Source organism: Zalophus californianus, chromosome 2 (genome assembly GCF_009762305.2).
Source record: "Zalophus californianus isolate mZalCal1 chromosome 2, mZalCal1.pri.v2, whole genome shotgun sequence".
Lineage (NCBI taxonomy): Eukaryota > Metazoa > Chordata > Mammalia > Carnivora > Otariidae > Zalophus > Zalophus californianus.
The window spans coordinates 57,706,129-57,730,844 of record NC_045596.1 but is presented as its reverse complement, the minus strand read 5'-3'; the positions used below and the strand labels follow the sequence as shown (position 1 = coordinate 57,730,844).

At 37.1% G+C, this 24,716-nt stretch overlaps 1 protein-coding gene across 4 annotated transcripts in view; it reads left to right on the top strand.

Annotated features, from left to right (window-relative positions):
* Window positions 1–24,716, top strand: part of ADAMTS3 (ADAM metallopeptidase with thrombospondin type 1 motif 3) — a 254,631-nt gene that overhangs the window by 102,393 nt on the left and 127,522 nt on the right. For all 4 annotated transcript variants that reach the window (XM_027600233.2, XM_027600232.2, XM_027600234.2 and 1 more), the window contains one exon: window positions 13,533–13,689. In XM_027600233.2, the coding sequence (XP_027456034.1) occupies window positions 13,533–13,689 (157 nt within the window). The remainder of the gene's footprint in view (window positions 1–13,532; window positions 13,690–24,716) is intronic.

The window sequence follows — 24,716 nt, the reverse complement described above, 5'->3', positions numbered from 1 at the left end:
ACTGGTGAGTACCAGCAGCCTCTGCTACAGAAGGATCAAGAATGACTCCCAAATTTCTGACCCAACACCTGGTGGACTGTGGTTGGGATTAGGAAGCTATCTTGGGCTTTCTTCTCATCTGTTGGCTACTTTATGCATAACGACTCTTGGCTTTTTCTCTCATTACTACTTGCTCTTCAGAGGCTCTTTTTTGTTTATATTCAGCATATGCACATCTTCTAGATCTTTCCCATTCCTCTCCCCTTGAATATCTCTGTTCCTTTATCCTGCTATATTTTCTTCATAATACTTTTTCACTATATGAAAATACATCACTTACTTACTTGTCTGTTGTTTTCCCTAGCATTTTAAGCTTTATGGAATGGTGACTTTGTCATATTCCTCACTGTACTCCCAGTTCCTGGAACAATGAATGACCCACAGTAGGAACTCAAAAATTTTTGTTCAGAGGAAGTATCACAGGATTCCATGAGTCATTGTAGCATTGCACCATAATTCTCTCTTTGTTTTCTTATTTATGCCCACTCGGTATTCTGTCTATTTGCATCACTTCTGTTTCTCTCCTCACAACTTTTTCTTTGTTTGCTTTAGTTTGATTTATGTTTTGCTTTATGTGTATTCTAGTTCGTCTGGTGAAAGTTTTCATTGATGTTACAGAAACTACCCTAAAATCTTAACAGTCCATGTTCCATTTTTAAATTCCTTTATATGTTCGGGTGCCTGGGTGGCTCAGTTGGTTAAGCAACTGCCTTCGGCTCAGGTCATGATCCTGGAGTCCCGGGATCGAGTCCCACATCGGGCTCCCTGCTCAGCGGGGAGTCTACTTTTCCCTCTGACCCTCTTCCCTCTCGTGCTCTCTATCTCTCATCTCTCTTTCTCTGAAATAAATAAATAAAATCTTTAAAAAAAAATAAATTCCTTTATATGTTCTTGGGTTTCTAGTTGGTTGCTATTTATTTGTTGCTGATGCCTTCTAGTTTCCTTTGCTATTGTTCCCACTCAGTTTCTGTTATAATCTCATGCCTCATCTCGGGACTTACCTTCTGTTCCGGCCAGACTTTTCCCTTGAGTTCTTGTAACAGTTTTGGAAGCTTTGTCTCTATCATCAGACCTTCCCTGTCTTCACTATACAACCTTGTCTCAAACACTTCAAAATACTATGTAAGGATCAAGTATATTGCTTTTATTCACTAGGTGTTCTTTTTCTTTCTTAACTCTAACTCCGTTCTTTCAGCTTTCCATTGTTGTGTACCAAACCACCCAAATTTAGGGTGCCAAATAACAGCTACTTTATTATGTTCATGGATTTTGTATGTCAGGAATTCAGAGGATAAGTGTGGATGATTTGTCTTTGCTCCAGAATGTCTGGGTCCTCATCTGGAAATGCTCAAAAGACAAGAGTGATTTGAATGGCTGAGTGTTGGGACTCTAAGGAGCTGGGTTCTTCATTTGCATGTCTGGTGGCTGGGCTGAGTGATTCGAAGGCCTCAGCTGTTACCAGAGTGCCTGCACATGGCCTCTTCATATGGCTTGGGCTTCTCAGTGTGGCAGCTGGATCTGAGAGGGGACATGTGGAGAGAGAGTGGTCCTTGGGACTGAGGCAGAACCTGCAAGCCTTCTCCCCAGCTAGGCTGAGAAATCACACAGTGACACCTCTACTACATTATTTTGATAAATATAATAGTAAGTCATAAAAGCTGGCCTGGATTCAAGGGAGGGCAGTTAAATTCTACCTTTTGACAGGAAGTATCAAGCTCATACTGACAAAACCAATGTGGGATGGAAGATTGTGTTGTAGGCCATCTTCGGTAAATAAAATCTGCCACATTGACCTCTATCTAATTCATGGGATTTCCTCTGTTTAACTCAATCAGGTTGAAATGTCCCATGACCTTGTTACTCAAAGTGTCATACAGGGACCAGAAGCATGAACATGATCTGGGAGTTTATTAGAAATATAGAATTTAAGAGTGCTAAATCAGACTCTGCATTGACAAGATCTCCAGGTGATTCATTTATACTTTAGAGTTTGAGAAACACTACCCTAGGAAACATTGACCACGATAGGGCTTGCCAGTATCCACCCAATGGCAGAAAAATAGTAAGTGCTAAAGGAATAGTTGAACTGATCTGGATTGAACTCCTATTTACAAGCAAAATTTCTATACTTTAAATTATACCTGTCATTACTAAATTTTAACACTATTAATGTTAATTGTGACCTACATTCTTTTCAGGAACAGTAAACATATCTTCAGTTTGTGTCCTCAAAATGTAATATGCACAATCCTAGGTTTAATAATTAATCTCTGTGACTCAAGAAGGTTTGGAATGATTATGTATTTTGCTATGTATTATAATGCTATTTTGAATAATTTCAAGGGTAAAAAAGTTAGGTTCTTTTGGATTTTACGTTCCCCTTGAACTGTTTTTTAATTGTTGAATTTATAAAGCTTTTTCTCTCCTGTGACAACTGTTAGTAGATATTTATTTTATACTAAATGAAAGAATATGATTTTTAATTTGTTTCTTATAACTTTTTTTGTTTGTTTCTTAAAACTGTTAAGACACCCTGACTCTTTCTACAAACTCCTAAAAACCCAAGAAATGTATACATATTTTATCTTTAGTAGATGACTGTTATGTATTTTAATTATACAGAGTTCAATTCATAGATTCCATTGACTCATGTTTCCTTTAAATAGCCATCTTCTTAAAATTTGTTTTTAGAGTAAGGGAATAAATATCCAGAAATTCATTTTGATTGGCACATTATTTGTTAAGCAGTTTTTCTCAAACTATAATTTCCAGACTACTACTATTTGCAGGATCTGAAGTGCTTGTTAAAATTGCAGATTTCTGATCTCCATCCCAGTCCTTTTGAATCAGACTCTCTGGGTTGGAACATGGAAAGTCTCTGAGGTTGGGACCCAGTTTCTTTGGCACACTAAAGTTTGCGACCTACTTTACATTAGTCTTATAGTCATATTTCAAGTTACTTATCATGTGAATAAGCAGGTCTTGGGATGTTGGCAGGGACCAGCCTTTCAAATTCCCATCTTTCCTGGGAGATCTAACATTGAAAGATCATTTAATTGGAGATCATTTTAGAGATTACCTAGTAAAACTCTCGTAATTTTTCAGATTATAAAACTGAGCTCCAAAGAGTTTAACTGACTTTTCGAAAGTCATGCTAGTGAATAGCAAAGCTATGTCCAGAACCCAAATCTTGTCAGCCAAGCTAGTTGCCTTCTTTACGCTAAGATGAGGTAGGTTCGTCTTATCTTTAAGCCTAGTAGCTAGGTATGTTAATGGGTTAATGGTAAGATTATAAAGGAAATCCTGAGCATTTAGTTGGAAAGGATCTATTGGTTTTCCGAATTTCTCTTGTTAACAAAAATGAATGTTTGCAGTCTTTGATTCTGTCAGGGTTTTAGTCACCTAATTTAAGTCTTTTCTTAGCCATTTTCTTGTATGTATTAGAAACCTCCTCTTGACTCAGGAAGATTACTAGATAAAATGCCTTAATGTGAAAACTCGAGGAAAAAATCAGATACACTAAGGGGTGATTTATCCTCTTTATGAAGAGGAATAAAGCTTTTCTTTAAATGAATACAGTATTTTATATGCCATAAAAGTCCATAAATGTCAAACACTTATGAAAATCATTTTACTAGAGATTTGTAAGACTTTCTGAAAATGAGGACTAGGGAAAGTTCTCCTCCCACCCATCTTGACATTCAGTCCCCCTCACACCCTTTCCCCCTCGCTTCCCTGTTGTACCGCATTCTTTCCCTCTATAACTGTACAGGTGCAGTAGCATTGTAGCTGTGGGCGAGCCACAGTCCACCCACTTTCTTTTTACATTGTTCAACCACTACATTGACTTTTAAACTGCAAAAGATACTTAAGAGTGTAGCATAATTTGGGTTTTTCGGTTTTCTTCCACGAAGAAAATTCTGTGATTTAACATTTTTGGATATTTTACATTTATGAATATTCAGCACCAAGCTTATCATGACTGTTGAGGTACGTCATACCAGCATATTTGTGAAATATTGGATAACACTAACCATTGTTAATATATTTAATCCTATAATTTACACATTTCCAGAACACTATGCTTTCTTGTTTCTGATTAAGCCATAATGCTGTCTTAGTTTTAACTTGAAGTATATAGGGCATGTAGTTTCATTCAACAAGTACCTACCTCTTTCAATATGAAAAGATACGTGGCAATGTATCTTGACTTATAGAATAAGTCAACAAGAAGGGAAAATAAGGGAAGGGAAACTGATGTCCAAAAGAAGGTTGATATCTAAGGATTCCTGGCACAAGATTGTCTTAAAGTTAGAATAAACATTTGACTTCAAATTTTCTTACAGATATTGTTAGTTACATAATTACAATGCTTATGAAATAGAAATAAACCAGTTTTTCAGAAGAAGCAAAATTGTTCCTATTACTAAAATCTGAGAGATTTTTCTTCCTGGATTCTCATGTAGCAAACAATGTATGATATTGAGAGAGGTCCTCAACAACATGCTGTTATTACAATAATGGGCTTCTTAGGGCTTTTTGGTATAATCTCCTTCATAATAGTTTGATGGCTTTAACACTTTGCATAGTTGAGTGAAAACTGTTTGATTTAGGGGCCCAAATAACCGTAGCATGGCTTAACTGAGGCAGGGGCTGGTAGTAGAGATTAGAGTAAATAAGAGGAATTAAACTGAATATATAGAAAATCCTTTAGTCTTCAGGAAATCTTCCTAGAATTTTATTTCTTGCAATCTAGATTTTGATAATCAGGGAACTTGGAGGGTTGGAGATTATGCTTTTTAATTGAAGAACTGAAATGATTATGTCTAGTATTGCTGGTTAAGGTTAGATCCATTTGCTTTAACAATTAATTGAATCAAAATTAATTGAGTCAAGGTGGTTGCAATCACTCTCTCTCTTTTTTAATTTAGGGCTCTAATCATAATACCTGCCTGAATAGAAGAGCCTGTTCACCCCCTTCATAGAACAGATTCTGCAAATATACATTTAGTGTTATCAGTTTGCAAGGGATTATGTTAGATGCTGTTGAGATTCAGAAGTCATCTCCAGGAGGATCATTGTTAAATGAAATGCCAGCCAAACCTAAATATAAATCTGGAATTTAATCAGATTTATATTTTGATTCAGCTGACACCTTACTCAGCATCTTTTAATCTCCAGGGACTTGCATAGTTAAAACGTAAATGATTAAAATAAAAATTGACAATGATAAGTACCATAGACATAAAAATAAAATGCTGGAATCCAAAGTAGTAAAAGTTTTTTCTGGCTTTGGAATAAGGGAAAACTTTATGGAAATCAGTGACATGGCTTGGGGAATATTTTAGTTACTTCTTCATTTTCATAAACTCTCTCCAAATACATCTCAAATAATTAAGTTTCTTTAATGTAAAAAAGAAATGTTGTCTTTGCTTACCAGATACGGCTTTGAATCAGTTCTACTCACTATTTTCTTGCCTTTCTCAACTCTTTTGTCTTCCTCAATGTCTCCTCTGTAGAAATTTTAGGGATATCATTGAAATACTCCTTGAAATTCAGGAAAGATTTGGAAATCGTAATAACATCTGTCCATTTTGATGATAAAATGGGACCAGGCAATGTGTCTATGGGTACACTGATAGAATAAATGTTGGAGGAAGCATCATAGTGAAGTGGCAAGTCTCAAAATGTGTTTTCAAGGAAACCTCGTGAATTAACATGGAGCTGTTGTACCACTAAGGTATAATGATAGTCTTTCTTGAATATTATATCTACAATTATTCTCTCTCACATACACACACAACATTAATGTAAAATTTTCTCAGAGCCTCTTCTAGACATTTAAAACTAAGTTCAAATAAACTAGTTTAAAACTTAATAGACATTTTAAAAAGCAAAAAACCAAAAAATAGGTGTGTGAAATTTATTATTGCTTTTCTATGCTATGACCTAGTATAACATGGTAACCAATTTAGCACAAAACAATGGATATCTGGTTGACGTCAGCTTCAATAATGTGTTCTATTATTTGGCACATGTTTCCTGACATCTACACAAATCTACCTAGTTCTGCTCTCTTTCCTTAATAGATTCAAGAATCACTGCAGTAAAACAGTATTTAGGTGTCACAGTTAAAAATGGAATGTTTCCATAGCGTAAGTTCTTTAGATTATCTGGCACAGAGTTTTCAAGAAAACCTTAGTAATTCTTGTTGGAAGTCTTTAAAATATCTTTTATACTGATTTTTATCTTAAACCAAGTTAACTCAGTTTAGTCTTTTCTTAGTGACTGATGTTTATTGTTATCAACATATAGAGACTTGAGTTTTACCTTTTTTGTAGGGCTTTATAGTTTGCAAAGGGCATTCATAGACATTATCTCACCTGAAAGTCCCTATATCCCACACCCCTTACTCTTGTTTGCCATTTACACTCTGATGAGAATTAGGAAACTATCTAACCTGGTTTATTAGAATTGGGTGTCAAATAAAGCTGTGAGGACCCCTCCTAGTGAGTAAGGAGTGTGGCCTTTGTGATAGCTGTTTCCATCCTCAGAGGCTATTTGGCTTAATTCTGGATTCTTGGCAGTGTTTGTTGAGTGAGGTAGCTGGAAGAGTTGACCAGATGAGAGGGGAATTATGCAGCTGGATTTTTAGCCTAGATTATTGTTTTATAAATATCCCCTCCAAAATGCTGTCAAAGGGCCCGTGTGAAGACTTAATTAAAAAATAAAATGTGTTTAATATAATATACTTAATGCTGTCCTCAACATAATAAATATTTTAAAACTTCATTTGTGTTAAATTTTGGGAAATAGTTTGAGAAATACAATAAATATTTCCTGAATTGTTACATGGGAGTAGAGAATGGTAAATGTGGAGGGCTTTGTGTCACAAAGGGGAATTTATAAAATATTACCTTGATATCATACATCATTTAAGTAACATTGAAGATGGGTTAAAAATGATTGCATCTGTTTAACAGAATCTTCTAGAACTATATGTCTTCTTATGTGTGACATTTCTAAAATTTCCTAAGTTAAAATTTCAAAGTTGTAAATACCTGGCAGCATGATACATAATCCCAGTACTTGGAAGGACACAGTCTGAGACTTTTTCGTTTTATATGTTGGGTTTTATTCCTCTAAGTCACTCTCTTGTATTCTATTGTGAAATCAAACTGGGGATCTGAGAGCAGGAGTGTGTTATTTCATGTTGGGGTGTGACAGTGCATGGTCTTTGGACTTCCAACAATGTCCACTGAATGCATGACTCCCTAAATGAACATCTCAGTGGATAAAAGAGCCTTCAGTACTTAACTGTTAGTACTGATGATTTTCTGCTTGGGGTGGTCTAGTCTAAAAACATGAGTACTTTTTGAATAGTCACCCTATATTTGGTAGCTACTAAGTGAGAGAAATCAATATAGTGTGGTAGAAAGAGCAGCAGAAAAATCTACCCGTAATGGCTCTGACTAGGATCTGATATATATATGGTTTGACCACTTCCTCTTCCATAGCTATTTATTTATTTATTTATTTATTTATTAAGATTTTATTTATTTATTTAACAGAGAGAGAGAAAGCTAGAGCAGGAACACAAACAGGGGGAGTGGGGGAGGGAGAAGCAGGCTCCCCGCAGAGCAGGAAGCCCGATGTGGGGCTCGATCCCAGGACCCTGGGATCATGACCTGAGCTGAAGGCAGAGGCTTAATGACTGAGCCACCCAGGCGCCCCCCCATAACTCTTTTTAATATCTCTTCAGCCCCTGTCACTCTAATTAGATACGTTTTTTTAATTTCCTTCCCACAGTCCTCATTCTTTGTGTCTTCTTTACTGCAGTTACTTTTATTTTGATAAAACTCTCTCCGGCTGAGATGCCCATACACTCTTCTCTGTGTTCCTCCCATATCCTCTTGCCATTCCTTTTCAACTTCCCCTAAGAGGAAACCCCTAAGAGGGTTTATTTTCATTTGCCCATTGCTTACGTTAATTTCTTCTCCCTCAAATATTAGACACCTACGTTGACTCAGGCACTGTTCTGGGCCCTGGGATGCAGCAGTGAATGGGACAAAAGCCATGCTTGGTGAAGCTTATGTTCTGAAAGGGTGACAATCACCTAGGCTAGGCCTTGTTAAAAACAAAACAAAACAGAAACAAAAACAAAAGGGATCAGTAAAGAGCCCGTGGCTGGAGTGGAGCTAGCAACAGTGAGTAAGGAGACAGGCCCAAGAGGTGGTGGTGCCAAGAGCAGGGGAAGCTCAGTGGGCCTCATAAGAACTTTGGTTATTCATCTGAGTGAGAAGGGGAGTCTGTAAAAGCAGAAGGAACTTAGGTTTTAAAAGGCACCAAGTATTTACTTTCTCCTGTAATTACTCTTCATTCCTTTTCCCTCCTCTTTCCCCTTTTCTCCTCCCATCGTCACTTCTGCCTCCTGGACTTTGACTTAACCTCATGTTGCTTGCTTTCTAGTCTTTTCTTCCCTCTGTCAGGTAGTTGTCAGATCAATCTTCCCAAACCACTTTGTTCTCATCCACTGATCCACTGTTGTCGTGGTTGTTCTCATTCTGCATGTTAGAGTTCAGACTCGAGGGACATGAGTCCTCCATTGCTTCATTTCCCAGAACTGCTCCACACAGACTACTCTGAATGAGCGGGTTACTCACTGCCCTCAAGCATGTGTTAGGCTTTTGCACTTCAGAACCTTGCTCAAGCCTGAACGGTCTCGCTTCTCATGCCTTCTCTCACACCACCTTTTGAAGACCACTACAAGTCTGAAAAGTTGTTATCCCCTCACTTATACCATTCATTCCTGTAGCTTTTCATAAAAAAATGGGTTGGAGACATATTTTGTACTAACAGTAGTTCTGGGGCTTATGGAGGCCAAGATGAATGAAGAGAGTCTGCCTCAGGAGTTGACAGTGCCCTTGGGGAGACAGAGGATAATACATTTAACATTTAGGTAAAACGACCTGAAATTTGTGTGAAGGGTCATGAGATCAAAGAGCACACAGCTCTCAGTCAGAATGATGAGCTAAGATGTGTCCTAATTTAGACGGGAGCACCTAATGTATGTAGAGGTAAGGAAGTCATTTCTAAGGAATTCACATTTAAGCTGAGACCCCCAGAGAATGAAAAATAGCCCACTAAGGAAAGTGTGGTATATTGGGAGAGGAGCCTTCTAAGTAGAACCAACAGCATTTCAAAGGCCCGAGGCAATAAGGAGGTTGGAAATACCAAAGGAAAAACAGAACTGGGCAGAGGCCCTGAGGATGGTGCATCGTAAGCCAGGTGAGTGTGGCGCCGCCTGAGGTTGATGGGCAGGGCCAGATGAGGCGCAGGCGCTGAAGGCCATGAGAAGGAGTGTGGTTTTAAGTGCAATGGGAAGCAATTGAAGTGTTTTAAGCAAAGGCGTGACATGATCTTATTTGAAGTTGAGACTGCCATCTGTTCATTAAAATCCACTTGTCTCTTCTCCCTGGGCACCCAGCCAGATTCCATTTCCTGGTTCTCTTTGCAGTGGGCTTGGAGCTGTGTGACTGTATCTTATGCATGGAAGTAAATGGTAGTGGTAAATAGCTACATGGTGAGTGGTGGTGAATAGCCCCACGACTCGGACTAGCTCATAAAAACCTCCTGTGGGGGCTTCCTCATGCTGTTTGCCTTCTGACTGGGCAAACTTGGGAGCCCCTCTTGAAATGGTAGAGCCACTTTCAGCATGGACACCTGCATGGCTGTGTGGAACAGAACCCCTTCCCAGCTGACCTAGAACTATCCTGAGCTTTTATGTGAGCAAGAACAAAGCGCCTTATGTGTTGAGCTATTACACATCCTGCTCATTTGTTACCACATTCTCATTTGTCTAAAATAATATGATAGCTTACAAGAGCCATTTTGGCTTCTGTGCTATAGGAGAATGTGAGACACTGTGGACAATAGCAGTGGCCAAAGTGAAGTCCCCATGGAGACTAGCGATATTTCAGTTGGAATAGATTTTAAGTCATTTTGGATATAGAATGAACAGCTCCTACTGACAATGTGGTGTGTGTGTAGTAAACTTGTGGGGGAAAAAAATCTCACTTGATTTGAGTCTCAAGGGCGGTATCACTTACTTTTTGGACTTTCTGTAACGTACCTCACTGAATACCAGTAGGTATATATTTTGTTTATTTGACTAGATTACCCTAAACTAGAGGGCAAACAAACCATATCTTTGAGAAGCTTTTATTTACTGTTGTGTCTAGAATGGTGTTTTATTTATTTAATTTTTTTATCATATATATTTTCTTAATTAAAATTGTTATTTTGAGATAATTTTAGATTCACACACAATTTTAAGAAGTAATACAGAGATAGCCCCTATACTTTTTTTTGTGTGGTTTTTGATGTAGTGTTCCATGATTCGTTATTTGCGTATAACACCCAGTGCTCCATGCAATGCGCGCCCTCCTTAATACCCGTCACCAGGCTAACCCATCCCCCCACCCCCTCCCCTCTAGATCCCTCAGTTTGTTTCTCAGAGTTAGTATGGTGCTTTAGATCAGGTACTTTTTAAATTAAACTTTGCTTAAATTAATGAATAAAAGGGTAGGCTCTTAGATTTTTTGACCATGGAGTTGTCGAGGGTCATGTGACCCAGCATTGCCTTGCCACTGATATCACCTCAGCTTAGCTTAAATTTTCATTGCCTTCTAAGGGAGAGGCTTAGCTGTGTTAAATTTTTGTGTTACCTGTGTTTGCCCAGTCATAATGGAAACAGCCTAAGGAAGCCCACATGGGAGGATTTATTGAGCTAGCCCTATTCTTGGTATTCACCACTACCACTTACTTCCCTGGGTAGGATACAGTAACACGGTTCACAGCCAACTGCAAAAAGAGAGCCAGGAAATGGAATCTGGCTTGGTGGGGAAAGTAATATCATGGGGCCTGGGATTTGAATATTTGCAATAGAAGGTATGTAGAAATGTTTTTTAAAGGCATGTGAGCTAATCCTCACTGCCTCCCCATCACTTTCAAGTGTCCACACTAGCCATTGCCCAGTGCTCAGAGTTGCTTCATTGACCACTGTTTCCATCAACAGTTAGGCACTCATCTGGGAGAAACATTATGATTTATGGGAAGTCTCAAGATGGGAGGCAGTTTCTGTAATCCAGATGAGCAATGATGAGGTCTGTAACTAAGGAAGTGGTGGTGGAAATAGAAGGATGGGGTAAGAAAGTAAGAAACTTTATAGAACATGGTGACTGGATGGATTTGGTGCAAAGAAAAGACTAGAATAAAAATGAATAAGCCCCATGCTGATAAACCTCAGTTTATAAACTTAAATGTATATCAACAGACCACTGTTTTCAAGATAAAGCCAGTTAATACTTTAATACTGCTTACCACCAATGGATGGCATGAGTGATGAGCGTGGACGTTTAAGCCTTGGACATGGTACTGTTTGTGCTTAGTTTGGATGTGTTTTATGAACGTTATTAAACCATACATGCTTGAGAGGGGCAAAAACAGTGATGTTGAAATTACTGGTTAAAAGAGATAGACGAATAGGACACCAATGCTAAAGAGATTAAAATGACAACTAGAAAGCATGAGAAAAATGTTGGAAATTACATTTGTAGAGGAGATCCATTGACAGTAGGAACAGCTCTGAAGGGTAAAGATTAATCAGGCCCCTAGTAAAAAACACTGCATTTCACGGTACAGGAGTAGGGGAAGAGTGATTGACCAGATGAGAAAACAACTCCAAATTATGGGAGTTAGGTCTCGAAGGTCAGCATGAATATCCAATGCCCATCAGCTCAGTGTTCTTTTTAGTGAAGGCTAGAAGTTTCTTCAAGAGGGTAAGGACTAAAGCATGGTGAAGGAGCAGTGGCGATGTTTTCTCATGAGCCATGGTCACATAAAGTCAAGGGCTGTTTGTGCACAGCATCAGGGGGATGATGGGAACACCCTAGCTTCCAAGACCTCCTCGTGAAGCTTACACAGGGGAAGGAGGGCATAGAGCATGCCAGGTGGAAGAAGTCAGAATGGAAACCAGGGAACAGATTTGAATGCAATAGAAAAGCTACAGTCAGGCATATTTGCTGTAAACAAATGCCATTTGGGAAGGTGTACCTACCTTTCATGTCTCTATTGCTCAACAGAGAGTGGTGGAACCGTTAGAGCGACAGCTAGAAGGGATGAGCATCCCCAAGGCCCAGCCCATGTTTCATGAGAGCCAGTGATCTTGTATTTGAAAATGGAGAATAAGCCAAGGGCCTCAGAAGAAAAATATGACTTACTTCTAGATCCAATGTGTATTTCCAAAATAATTACAATTCCCACACTAACACAAGTTACTTCTTCAACTTTATTTTCAAATAAAAGCACAGAAATTTAAATTAATACTACATATTAATGCATGACCTTTAAATTAGAAATATGAGCTGTAACTAGTTGACTGTAATGTGGACTTGATACCTAATGAGGAGCCAATTTCAGACAAAAACCATCATTTCTATCCAGCTCTAGTACTGAATATAGTCCTGGTATTTTCTAAATAAAAGAGGAAACCTCCAGAAAAAGACTCTAAATATTAGTGAGGTAGAAGGCAATGAATGCAAGCATAACTTTTTTAGTATGGAAGGATGAGGCTTGAGGAGGGAAAAATAATGTATAAAATCATCAAGTGTTAGTTTAAGATAGGACAAATATGAGTGAGTTCTTCAAATTAATAAATATTGGAAATGCAGCGTTTCCACTGAAGCTTAAAGAGGCTTTTCATTATTTATTTATTTATTTATTTATTTTTATTTTTTAAAAGATTTTATTTATTTATTTGACAGAGAGAGACACAGCGAAAGAGGGAACACAAGCAGGGGGAGTGGGAGAGGGAGAAGCAGGCCTCCCGCAGAGCAGGGAGCCTGATGCCAATGCGGGGCTCGATCCCAGGACCCTGGAATCATGACCTGAGCTGAAGGCAGAAGCTTAACGACTGAGCCACTCAGGCGCCCCTAAAGAGGCTTTTTAAAGGAACTCATTCTTCTCATACCATAGTGGTATGGAAGGAAAATGTAAATGAGTTAAAAAAAATACTAACCATGCGTGGGCAGCAGCTCCACAATGGATGATTGTGGGATATTGGAGATGTTTCTTGAGTTTATTTCCCCTATAAGATTTCTTTTAGAGATAAAATGCCAAGTAGAATATATAAATGCATCTTTTATATATAAAAACAAATATATAAAAAACATCTTTTGCAGTCTAATGAAATGATACATTGTGTAATTTTCTTATTCCTTTCTTGTTATACTTTAATGAATTATTTTATTCCTACCATTTACGAATTTCTATCTTATATGAATTACTTAACCACATTAAATTTATAGCCAAAAGTGGAAAGAAAAAGCATGAGTTTTCACAAATTATATTCTTGCCATTTAAAAAGGTACTTGTGAGCTAAAGATGACAGATATTTCTTTTTTTAAAATTAACACATTTTATGCTTTCTCTAGGCTGGAATGATAAAAAGTGATGATGAGGAGTATTTCATTGAACCTTTGGAAAGAGGTAAGCAGATGGAGGAAAAAAATGGAAGGATTCATGTTGTCTACAAGAGATCAGCAGTAGAACGGGCTCCTGTAAACATGTCCCACGACTGCCAATACAGAGGTAGGCATCTTTGACAAGGCTTAATAATTAACCATAATTTTAAGATATGATGAAAACAACTCTCCCAATCAGTTAAGAGAGTGTTATAGTCATGTGTTCTTGCATAATGTGGAGATAGTGAAAAAACTTTATAAATCATGAAATATGGCCCGCCTTTTTTTTAAACCCATAGCGGAATATAGTATTATTGATATTATTTTATTCCAGTGCATTATTGTGTGCCCAATATGTTTGCAATTTATGACTTCTATTAAAGTTTCACATTAAAATTATCTTTTCTCTCACTTCTGTTAAAACTTGAAGATATTTTTGTTTTCTAGAAGTATCTAAATTATGAGTTATTAGTATTATTTACAAACTTCTAAAATGAGATATATTGACATGGCAAAGAGGTAGATATGTGATTGACACATTTGAAAATAAGAATGATATTTGACTTTAAGGGCTATTTTGCAAACCTTTTTACAATATAGGAGAGAGAATGAGTTGAATGATTCTGCCAAATTTTATTTCAAAATAGGCTGGATCACTAAAGTCAATTAAATTATGGCATGTGAAGCTTTTCTAGTTTTGTGTGTTTTAATGAAATCTGAAAGTAATTTGTTATTAAAGAGATGTTTTTATAAGTTGGGTATAGAAGTTCCCTTTACGGAAAAGAAAGGAAATTTGAGAATCTATGTTTTTTTAACCAAATTTCAAAAAGTCTATATTTCCTTTTGTCAGGCCAACTATCTGAATTAGAGGTAATAGAAATTTCCCCCAGGGAAAATGTCAGGAATATAAATAATCTTCTTAATTTAACAATCTAGATTCTTGATTCATGATACCTTGCCTCCTGAGAGTTGTTACCAAGTTTGATTTTCAGATACGTTTCCCTTAATATGCCAAACTGATGGAATAGTACAATTTAAAATAAATTTAAAATGAACTCGGCCTGAAGAGTTTTTGAGAAATTTCTGATTTGAAGCAACAGCACTGAATTAATAGATACAGTACTATGAAATGTGTGCCTATCTTAGAGGGTCACTGTGGTGTAATCAGAAGAGAGTAGTACACTGTGCATTTAGACAGATGCGAATAATAGCTTTAAAACATCAAGTTGTTCTGTTACCTTAGATTAGTAGTTAACCTTTCTGAGCCTCAGTTTATCTGTGAATAAAGGGTTAAAATACTTTGCACAATTATAAGAAGTCTTGGAAATAATATATGCAAATTGTTGACTGTAACCCTCAGCAATAGTAGATGGTTAACCAGTGCTAGCTGTTGTTATTGCTATTAATTATTAATGTTACTTATTTTGTACAAAGATTTACATGTTAGGATTTTAAAGTTGAACAGTTAGGCATTGCTTGTCTTCATGTTGTGAATACATTCCTATTAGCTCTCATTCATATTTTCATGTTTTAAAAATGTCATTCTAAATCAGAACACTGGTTATGTCAAGGGATAGATAATAGGATACAGTACTTTTTCTATAGTTTAGTTAATGATATCTAATAGCTTTTGTGAGGCAGTGGTTAAATATCTTTTAGAAAAGCGTAGCCCACATATTATAGAATTGTAGTTGAGGACTGGAACGTCCTTAATACGTAAGTCACTATGACTTTCCTCCCAGTTGCTCCTTCCGTCATACCAGTAGTCTCACCAAGCTGTACTCTGTTGCTCCATTTCAGTCCCTGAGGGTATCCATTTCTATAAATATCAGTCCTGGTACTTTTTAGTAGTCTAATATTTACAGAGAAGAAGAGATTTTTTCAATCGAAATAAGAAAATTGTGAGAAATACTATGTTTAATACCTATTGTATTTTTAGACACTAGATTAAGAAAAATAATTTAGTAGTCAGAGCATATAAATTTATGAGAATTAGATGAGATTAAGGCAATTTTGGACATTAATTTAGGAAATTATTTAAAATATCAAGTAGCATCAGCCTCAGCTTACTCTGATTTTATGAGTTGTTTTTAAGAATGCAGACACTGAAGACTTTATTTTTAATTTTTCAATTGTGAAAAGAAGATTAATTTATAGTTGAAGTAAGCCATAAAATACGTTTTGGAAAGGTTTTCAGCAGTTATCGGTCACAGGAGGAGGGGTTCCTTTCTTAATTTGTGATTACTTTAAAACTTGACCCAATATATAACATATGTTCCATGATAAACTTTAGTATGAGCATAACAACTTTTATTTTCTTACTTAAGAGGTTCTGATTGAACTGAGTTGCTAGTGATTATCAATTTACTTCCTTTTGAGAATCTTAAATTATAACCATATATTTCAGAAATGTAAATTGTCTTCTTAGGGTAAAAGATTCAGATTCAGAACTTTAAGTACTATACTTTAACTTTAAAATTCTTCTTTTAACTTCGTGGTCACATGACTGAGAGCCACGCTTTTTCATGGGCTACATACTTTCCAACCGAAATTAAGAATATATTTTTATACCTTATTCCATCATTCTCAGATGTAGAACTGAACAGATTCTAGGTTTAGAAGGAATATTGATTTATACATGAAAGCTATAGTATCATATAAAATAGTGCTTTGTCTGGATCAACTCAGGATATTATTTTAGGAGCCACATGCAGTCTTTCTTCAACAAGTTATTAGAAGAGGATTAAAATACATAAGATGTACTTAGAAATGCATTTGAGGGACACGCTCTTCATAAATTTCTCTGACAGCAAGTCATCAGGAGTCGTTATCATAAATAAAGCACTTCTCACCCAACAAGAGTTTCAGCGTTAGGGCCCCTATAAATAAACATCCTGCTGTATTTTGCTAGTTGTCTCCATAATTGCCTGGCCACATGTGTTGCTTTGTCAGCTTAGCAACTCAGAACTGACATTCATTTAGTTTCCGTAGTTTGGAGCAAGTATGCTAAATTAAAACCAATTATGTTCTGAACTAAGTGATACAAGTGAGACGGAGAGAAGGAGCCAAATTGGATTGAGACTGAAGTAGAACTGATGGGGTTATTTGATGTGGTATATATTGGGGGTGGAGAGAGAGCGTGAACAAGGATGACTCAGAATCCTGATCTGAAAGACTAGAGGATTCTCTTTCCAGAATTCAGGTATTTAAAATGAGAAATAGAAATAGGCTTGATGGAGGATGACAAGTGGGTGTAATTTTGGATATTTGAGTTCAAAGATCCACTGGAAAAGTGAATGAATAAAAAAATGCACAGTATATTTTCATAATCATGTGTCAGAGTCAATGAATGAATGCCCTTATATACATGTTGGGGTAGGGATGGGTGAAGGTTAGCTTGGAGTCAGGGGACAGGTATTGGCTCGTGGATGCATGGAATGTCTCTGCTTGCCTTCTACCCTCTCTTTTCCAAGTTCATATCAATGAGAATCAGAAGGTGTTCCTTGCACAGAGTTGGAAGCCCGTGAAAGATATTTGCTACCTATCACTACAGGAGAGGAGGACATTGTGTCCTCAAAACACAAAAACAAAACTAAACGTAAAGCAGAAAATATGCTTCTACCACACTCAGGAGCCCTAAGCTATTCCACTTGATGAAAAGCAAACATCTATTTTGATTCCTTATCCTCTTAAAATATTTATCTGGGTTTCCAATAAAAGTCACTCACAGCTTTGAACTTGTTGAGATAATATATGCTGTGATTCAACAATAACACAAACCTGCAACCATTTCCATATATTACATAGATTCTCTTTCCTCACCTCTTCATAAGGAAGTTGTATTGTTTTTTGAAATGTGGAAAAGTGTGAAGAACTGTTTAAAAATATTGAACTTGTAAAATCACAGATGCAGTACTCTGCTTTAGAATTACTCTTTTAAGACCTAAAACAGTTTTACGTTTGGCAGTGTAAATAATCTCTTCCAATGTAGAATTGGCAGGTGTTTATAACACCTAGTACTGCCAGTTTCTAGCAAAGAAATACCATCCTTTCATCATAAACTGTTCATGCTTATGATAAAAAACTTGTCAAAAGAACCCTTATCTACTTCATCATGGGGGGAGAGTTGAATTTCACTTTTTTTTCTTTTTGATTTCTGCTTTGGGAGGATGGGAATCACATCCATTTCTGGACATTCAGTTTGGACAAAACAAGTTTATATTTTACTGGTTTTTGAAATTTTATTTGGTAACAACATGGTTAATCAACCAATAAAGAGTCATAAAGTTCACCTCCACTGTTAAATCAATCATCTGAGTCTAAACTTAGATGAAAAACAAAACATACCCCTGACCATCTCTGAAGAATGTCTACATTGTCGCCCATAAGAAGTTTGCTTTAGGCAGTCTATTTTGGGGGGAAGGGGGAGCTGTGCTTGGATGACATCATTCAGCTTTTCATATTTTTTATTTAATCCCCTAGGCCCTTAAGCTTCTCCCATCAAATTACGAACTATTCACTCACCAGAAGCTTTGTGTTAAAGTAATTTTTGTAATTACTTCCTACCAGTGGGAAACAAGGAATAGTAAGCCTTTATCTCCTAGCTTCCTTTCAGGATTTTCATTTTCCTGCACGAACCCAAGCGCTTGTGTTGCTGGTGTGGTTGTCATGGTGCTGTGAAGGAGTGTCTTTGTCCCAGGTGGGAAACATGTACAAGTCAGAAATGATTTGGGAGTTGCTCCTGGTTGCCAGGGAATGAAACTATGAAACAAGCACTAGAATAATGGGAAGACTATTTCTTATTTTAGTGACTCTAGGAACTTCCTAGGCAGAGCCCTTCCTTGAATCTATAGAAAAGTCAGTAGGTGCTATAACCTATTGTATTTGGAAGTTCTCATGACCTATGCCCCAGTCAAAGAGAAACAGTAGTGGGCTTTGCAAGACACAAAAAAAAGAAAAAAAATCAAATGAGAGAAATTAATTTTTGCATCTTTTCTTGTTAAAGTGAGGCATTAAGCAATGTTACTAAATTATTAAGATCTGTCAAATAGCAGCCATTCTTTTAGGTAGATGTTAAATGATAAATTTTACTCATTTTTACTCAGCTGCACAGTTTAGTTTATAATATAATCTAGGGTCAGCCATTTGTCAAAGCTACTACCAGTGATTCATATGGAAATACTACTTATATTTATGTAATTTCTTTTTAGGTTGGTTTTGCATATTTCGTAATCCATGTATTTATAATAATTATTGGCAAAAAGAAGGCAATTAAAGATTGAGTTGTTACATGAAATAATCAGGAAGCAGAGTGATGGTTGAAGATCTTTCAGATGTGAAAGTTATAGGCTAATACTTTATTTCCTTGTATTCAAATGTCTTACGGGGCCTATTCTATCACTTCATGGATACCAGGAAAGGAGTTTATTTATATAGACTAGGATTAAAGTGTTACAAATGTAACTCCATTTTTTTTCTAATAAAGAATTGAATATGGAAAGATACAAACTGTATTGAGAATTGAGAGCTTCTGGATTACTATTTAGTTATTGATATGACATTAAAGGACAAAGAGAATTTGAAGTTTTTAGATATATCTAGGTGATTGAAACAAAATTGAAAACAATTAATATTAGGATACAAAGCCAAAGCAGATAATATAGGCTGGACATTGATTCTTAAATTAAATGATTGCCTACTCAGCAGTAACTGTATCGGGGCACCTGGGTGGCTCAGTCTGTTAAGCGTCTGCCTTTGGCTCAGGTCATGATCTCAGGGTCCTAGGGATGAGCCCCACGGCAGGCTCCCTGCCCACTGGGGAGTCTGCTTCTCCTTCTGCCCCTCCTCCCACTCGTGCTCTCTCTTTCTGTCTCAAATAAATAAATGAAATTTTAAAGAAAGAAGAATTAACTATCAATTATTGACTCATGAAAGAACGATTACCAAGAAATCTTTGTTAGTGTTGAAAATGTATTTGTTATTTCTGAATATAAAGTATATCCTAGTATCAAAGTACACTTTAGTGTTTGATTTCATTCACATGAACTGCTTTTACTTAGGAGGGATAGACTCTATTTTTAATAAAATATTAAGTACATTTTGACCCTGCACATGCCAAGTATGCCTGCTTAAACACATTTTAAAACCTGTATGTAATTTCTTTCCATGTACAACTTATTTATAAACTTTCATGTTAGTAAGTGGGAAGCATATTGTAAGGAATTCAAATATTTCTGGAGGTTTAGTAACCTTTTATTTCATTATTTCTGTTTCTAACATGATTAATATTTTTAAAGAAGATAATTTGCTGTAAGGTATGTTTTATTTATATATGTCTTTCATTGTTTTCTTTTTCTTACTGGATCATCAGCTGTTAACTTTAAATGTACAATTATTTATGAGGATCAATGCTATTCACTTCACTTTGGTATTTTGTAAATAATTTTTTTTTTTTTTTTTTTTTTGTGCACGGGTTCTTTACTTCCCTACGGAGGATTCAGGTGTGTCATTCTCAGTCCTCTCTCTCTTTATGGGATCTTTATATCCCTGTCCCTGCAGGGGCATCTTTCAGGTCAATGAAGTGGAAGTTAGTGATATATGTTGAAGAAAAATAGAACAATTGGGAAAAATAAGTGTAGCACAGAATATTATTTCTATTTGAAAATCATTGGTGATTAGATTATGGGAACTGTGATTTTAAAATATGAGGGCTATAATCAGGCTAAAATAATTGTTCTTCTAATGCATGATTCTGCAAGGAGAGCTGAATCCTTGGTTTCGTTCTTTCTAGATAACCAGAAAATTCACTCTGATTTTCAGCTGTAGTCCATCTGGTCTAAATATCTATCTAAATTTAAAAATTCTTTTTTTTTTTTAAAGATTTTATTTATTTGACAGAGAGAGACAGCAAGAGAGGGAACACAAGCAGGGGGAATGGGAGAGGGAAAAGCAGGCTTCCCGCAGAGCAGGGAGCCTGATGCACGGCTCAATCCCAGGACCCCGGGATCATGACCTGAACCGAAGGCAGACGCTAATTGACTGAGCCACCCAGGTACCCCTAAATTTAAAAAATCTTAATGGAAGTTCTTGAACTTGGGATTTTGTATAAGGTGGAAAGATTTATTTTAGGATTGATTGGAACCATTTCCCTAAGTGAGACTATAAAGTTTACTGGAGATAAGTAATTATATATAGCATATTCTTATATTACTTTCCAGTACCTTACTGAGTATCTTGAAAAAATATTTGATAAGTCTGATTGAGACATTAGTTCAAACTGGTTTTGTTTATCTTTTTTTAAGATTTATTTATTTATTAGAGAGACAGAGAGAAGGGTAGGGGCAGAGGGACAGGGAGAGAATCTCAAGCAGACTCCCCGTTGAGTGCGGAGCCTACCGCAGGGCTCAATCTCAAGACCCTGAGATCATGACCTGAGCTGAAATCAAGAGTTGGACGTTTAACCGACTGCGGCACCCAGGCTCCCCTGTTTGTTTATCTTTCACAACTATTATAAGCACTTATATGTCCCATTAACTTGTTCTTTGCTTTTAGGCTGAGATATTTGTTATTTTAGAGCTCTGATTAATAAGCCAAGTATCCTAAGCCTTTGTGTATATTCCTGTTCAAAGGACAGTCTTTAATTGTGGGTATTTTTTAGCCAATTCCTGTGGAAGACTTTGTTTCTCTTGAGTGTGCTTTACAGATTTGCTGTGTGTTCTTGAAGTGTGAAGAATAAGGTCTGTGTGGTATTAACACTCTGCATTCTAACTTCAGTTCTCTGTCTCAGCACTTTGGCAGGTTTTGTCATGTTTTCATGTTCTGTCTGGTCTTACTCCATATACTAAAGGGATAAAAGCAATGTGTAAGCCCCTTTTGGTGAGATGAGTGGGTGATAAAAGTAGATTCTCTTTACATCCTATGCCATGATCCTCATACTAATAAAATGCCACTGGACAGCCTTCTGGTCGTAAGAAATTAGGGTATTAGGACAGATTTTTAATTTCTTCATTCTCCATCTTGGATGACACATTTAGATAAAGCCAACATAGGAATTTGATGCAAGTAAACATTGCCCTATTTCATTCTGTGATCTTGGGCTTGGCTTTTGAGTCCAGTGGGAAGTCCTAGGGAAACCACTGCTTGGTAGGGTATATGTACCACCCTATTTATATTTAAAGGAGGTATAATTAAGTTCAGCAGGCTAGATTTTTTTTTTTTTTTTTTTGTCTTCTACAGCATCCTTATCTCATCTGTGATGACCCAACATTTGAGAAGTCAGCAGAAGCATTTGTGTGGTTGTTATAGTATTGCTATCATCTGAGTTCCCATGGGCATCCCTCCATCACTCACCAGTACTCTTTCTCTTAAATTTATGGAAGAAATGTTCTAACACCCTTGTCATCTCAGATGTATACAAAATATTAATGAACATTTATGATATAGAATGAGATTATTTTTTATAGATTTGAGATCTGGAGTGTGGATGTTAAAATAATTATTGCAGTAATCATTCAGATTTTTATTCTCAATTAAACCCCAACTTTTATGGAGTTTTCATCTTTCCCAGTTATATGCCTCATTTTATGTTGCAACTCAGACCTCAACTCACAGCATACATAAGAGCATCACTCCTCTCTGTTTTTTCTTTTTGTGACCTTATGACAACTTTGATAAAGCAACTCAAGTAATTAGCATTAAGTTCAAGTTTTGTATCCCGAATAGACCTTAAGTAAATGGGAAGCCATGAATTTATTCTAAATACTAGGGATTATGAAAATTGACCTTCCTTTCATTAATAGAGTAGTTTCCATTGCAGCACATGTTAATTCTATACAAATATTCATGGAGAAAACAAAGAAAAAGCAGGGGGAGAAGCCCAGCTATCCTACAAGGTGGAATGCATCACATTTTGATCTTGTACAGGAGTTTTCTATGTTAACTAGTATGTGGGTTTCTTTGGCTGGCTGAGTGGACCCCACCGGACTGATATTCCCGCGTCTGCCTGGCCGCTGCCGCCCCTCTTGGCTTTCCCTGCAGGTGTTTCTCAACTTGACTAGAGGCTGGTCTCCCTGGTGCAGCAGACCATCCTGAGTTTGGCGAGGACCCTTATGCATCAGCCCACGTGGTCCACTGCAGTCTGCTGTGGGACCACATTGAGCCTGGGTTTAGCAGCCCTTTTTACAGGCTCCCCGGGAAACTCATATTGCTCTTCTTGCAGCACATGAACCAAGGGGAGTTGTGACTTCCTTGGCTGCAACTAGATGGATGGGCTAGCAGCCCCTGAGGTGTTCTCTTTCCAGAGCCCCCAAGACAGAGCAGGAAAAAAGGCTTTGGTGCTTGGAGATCCCCATAGATCTGTATGTTTTAATACCATGTCCCTTCTCTTCTGAGACTTGGCCTTGAAGGGAACTGGGAAGAAATCAGAACTACTGTCTCCTCATGCCCGTTTGTCTCCCTTGTCCCAGAAGTAGTGCAAGATCAAAAGGGCCCGACTTGCCTTTTCCTTCCTCTGATTAAACGCCAGTCTCATGCCTAAGACTTACGATGGCCAGGACTTTCCTCTCATAGAAGGAAAACACAAATAAAAACCAAGCATGCATATAAAAAAACAGTGTTTTCTGGCCTCCAGGCCTGGTGTTGATTTGTTATGTGAGAACCAAGAGAATTACAATATCCTTTCTGCCCATATAGCCTTGCTTACCAATCTCTTTTCTTTGGAAAAATCTTACTTGAACTCCAGAAGCTGAATACTGAGTTTCCTTTTATTCCTTTTTTTTTTTTTTTTAGAGATTTTATTTATTTATTTGAGAGAAAAAGAATGAGAGAGAGAGAGAGCATGAGGGGGGAGGGTCAGAGGGAGAAGCAGACTCCCTGCCAAGCAGGGAGCCCGATGCGGAACTCGATCCCGGGACTCCAGGATCATGACCTGAGCCGAAGGCAGTCGCTTAACCGACTGAGCCACCGAGGCACCTGAGTTTCCTTTTATTCTTGATGCAATGGTCCCCTTCTTCTCTCTTTACTCCCCCTCACTCAAGGCCTCCCAGCCACTGTTGGGGATGATCAGCGAGTCATCTACACACAAACACAGAGAAGAATAAACACTATATTGTCCAAATATCCTTCCCGTTGCACAAGTTATCATTTTTCTGTGATCCACATTGCTGTAGTTGCAGAAACCATATATATCAAAGGGTTGTTGAAAAGGCTCTTGTTAGAATCTTTTCCCCTCGTTTTATACATGTTAGTTTGGATGAAGAATGATAGAATGTCAAATGCAAAATAGTGAAAAACAGGGTTACAAATGGAATCAGTGTCAGAAAAAAAATTTTTTACCTTCATAACTCAAGCATACCTTACCACATGATCTAAATTGCATCACAGGGGTGCCTGGGTGGCTCAGTCGGTTAAAGCATCCAACTCTCGCTTTCAGCTCAGGTCCTGATCTCATGGTTGTGGGATTGAGCCCCATGTCAGGCTCTGTGCTTAGCTTGGAGTCTGCTTGTCCCTCTCCTCCTGCTCCTCCCTCCTCGAGCTCTCTCTCTCTCTCTGTAAAAGAAATAAATAATAATAAAAAAATCTAAAAAAAAATAAATTGCGTCACAAATATGGCTTTGACATCCTGAGTCACTAGGAGAACCCTAGAATTTTCAGTTTGTCCATATCTATACCTCTAAACTTGAAGTCTTAATACTACGTGGCTATTATTTTCTTTTTCTAACTAATATCTGCAAATATAGAATTTTATCCCAAATTCCACAGAATTTGTGATTAAAAGAAAAAAATCAGATCTCTTTGTGAATATAGAAACCTGATGTTTTATTCATGATAGGATTAAAACTAGTAGGTGATTTTTTTATGCAAAACAGAGCATAAAAGTATAATCATCATGAGTCCTTATACTTACTTTTGCAGATTTGTTAAACTTTTGGTCCAGAGATAGAAGAATGGTGTTAAAAGTGACAAAGGTACCATGTCCAGTCCTCCTTCATTTGAAATAGGGAGGTCATCTGTTTTAGTCTTCTTCAATTCTTGGCAATAACAAAGGAAAAATTAATAAGGCCAGTCATGAAGGCAGTTTCTTGCTTCAGGTACTCAGATCCAGTGACTAAGGCTTAAAGAACAACTTGAATGTGATATACAGCAGGAAAACTAACG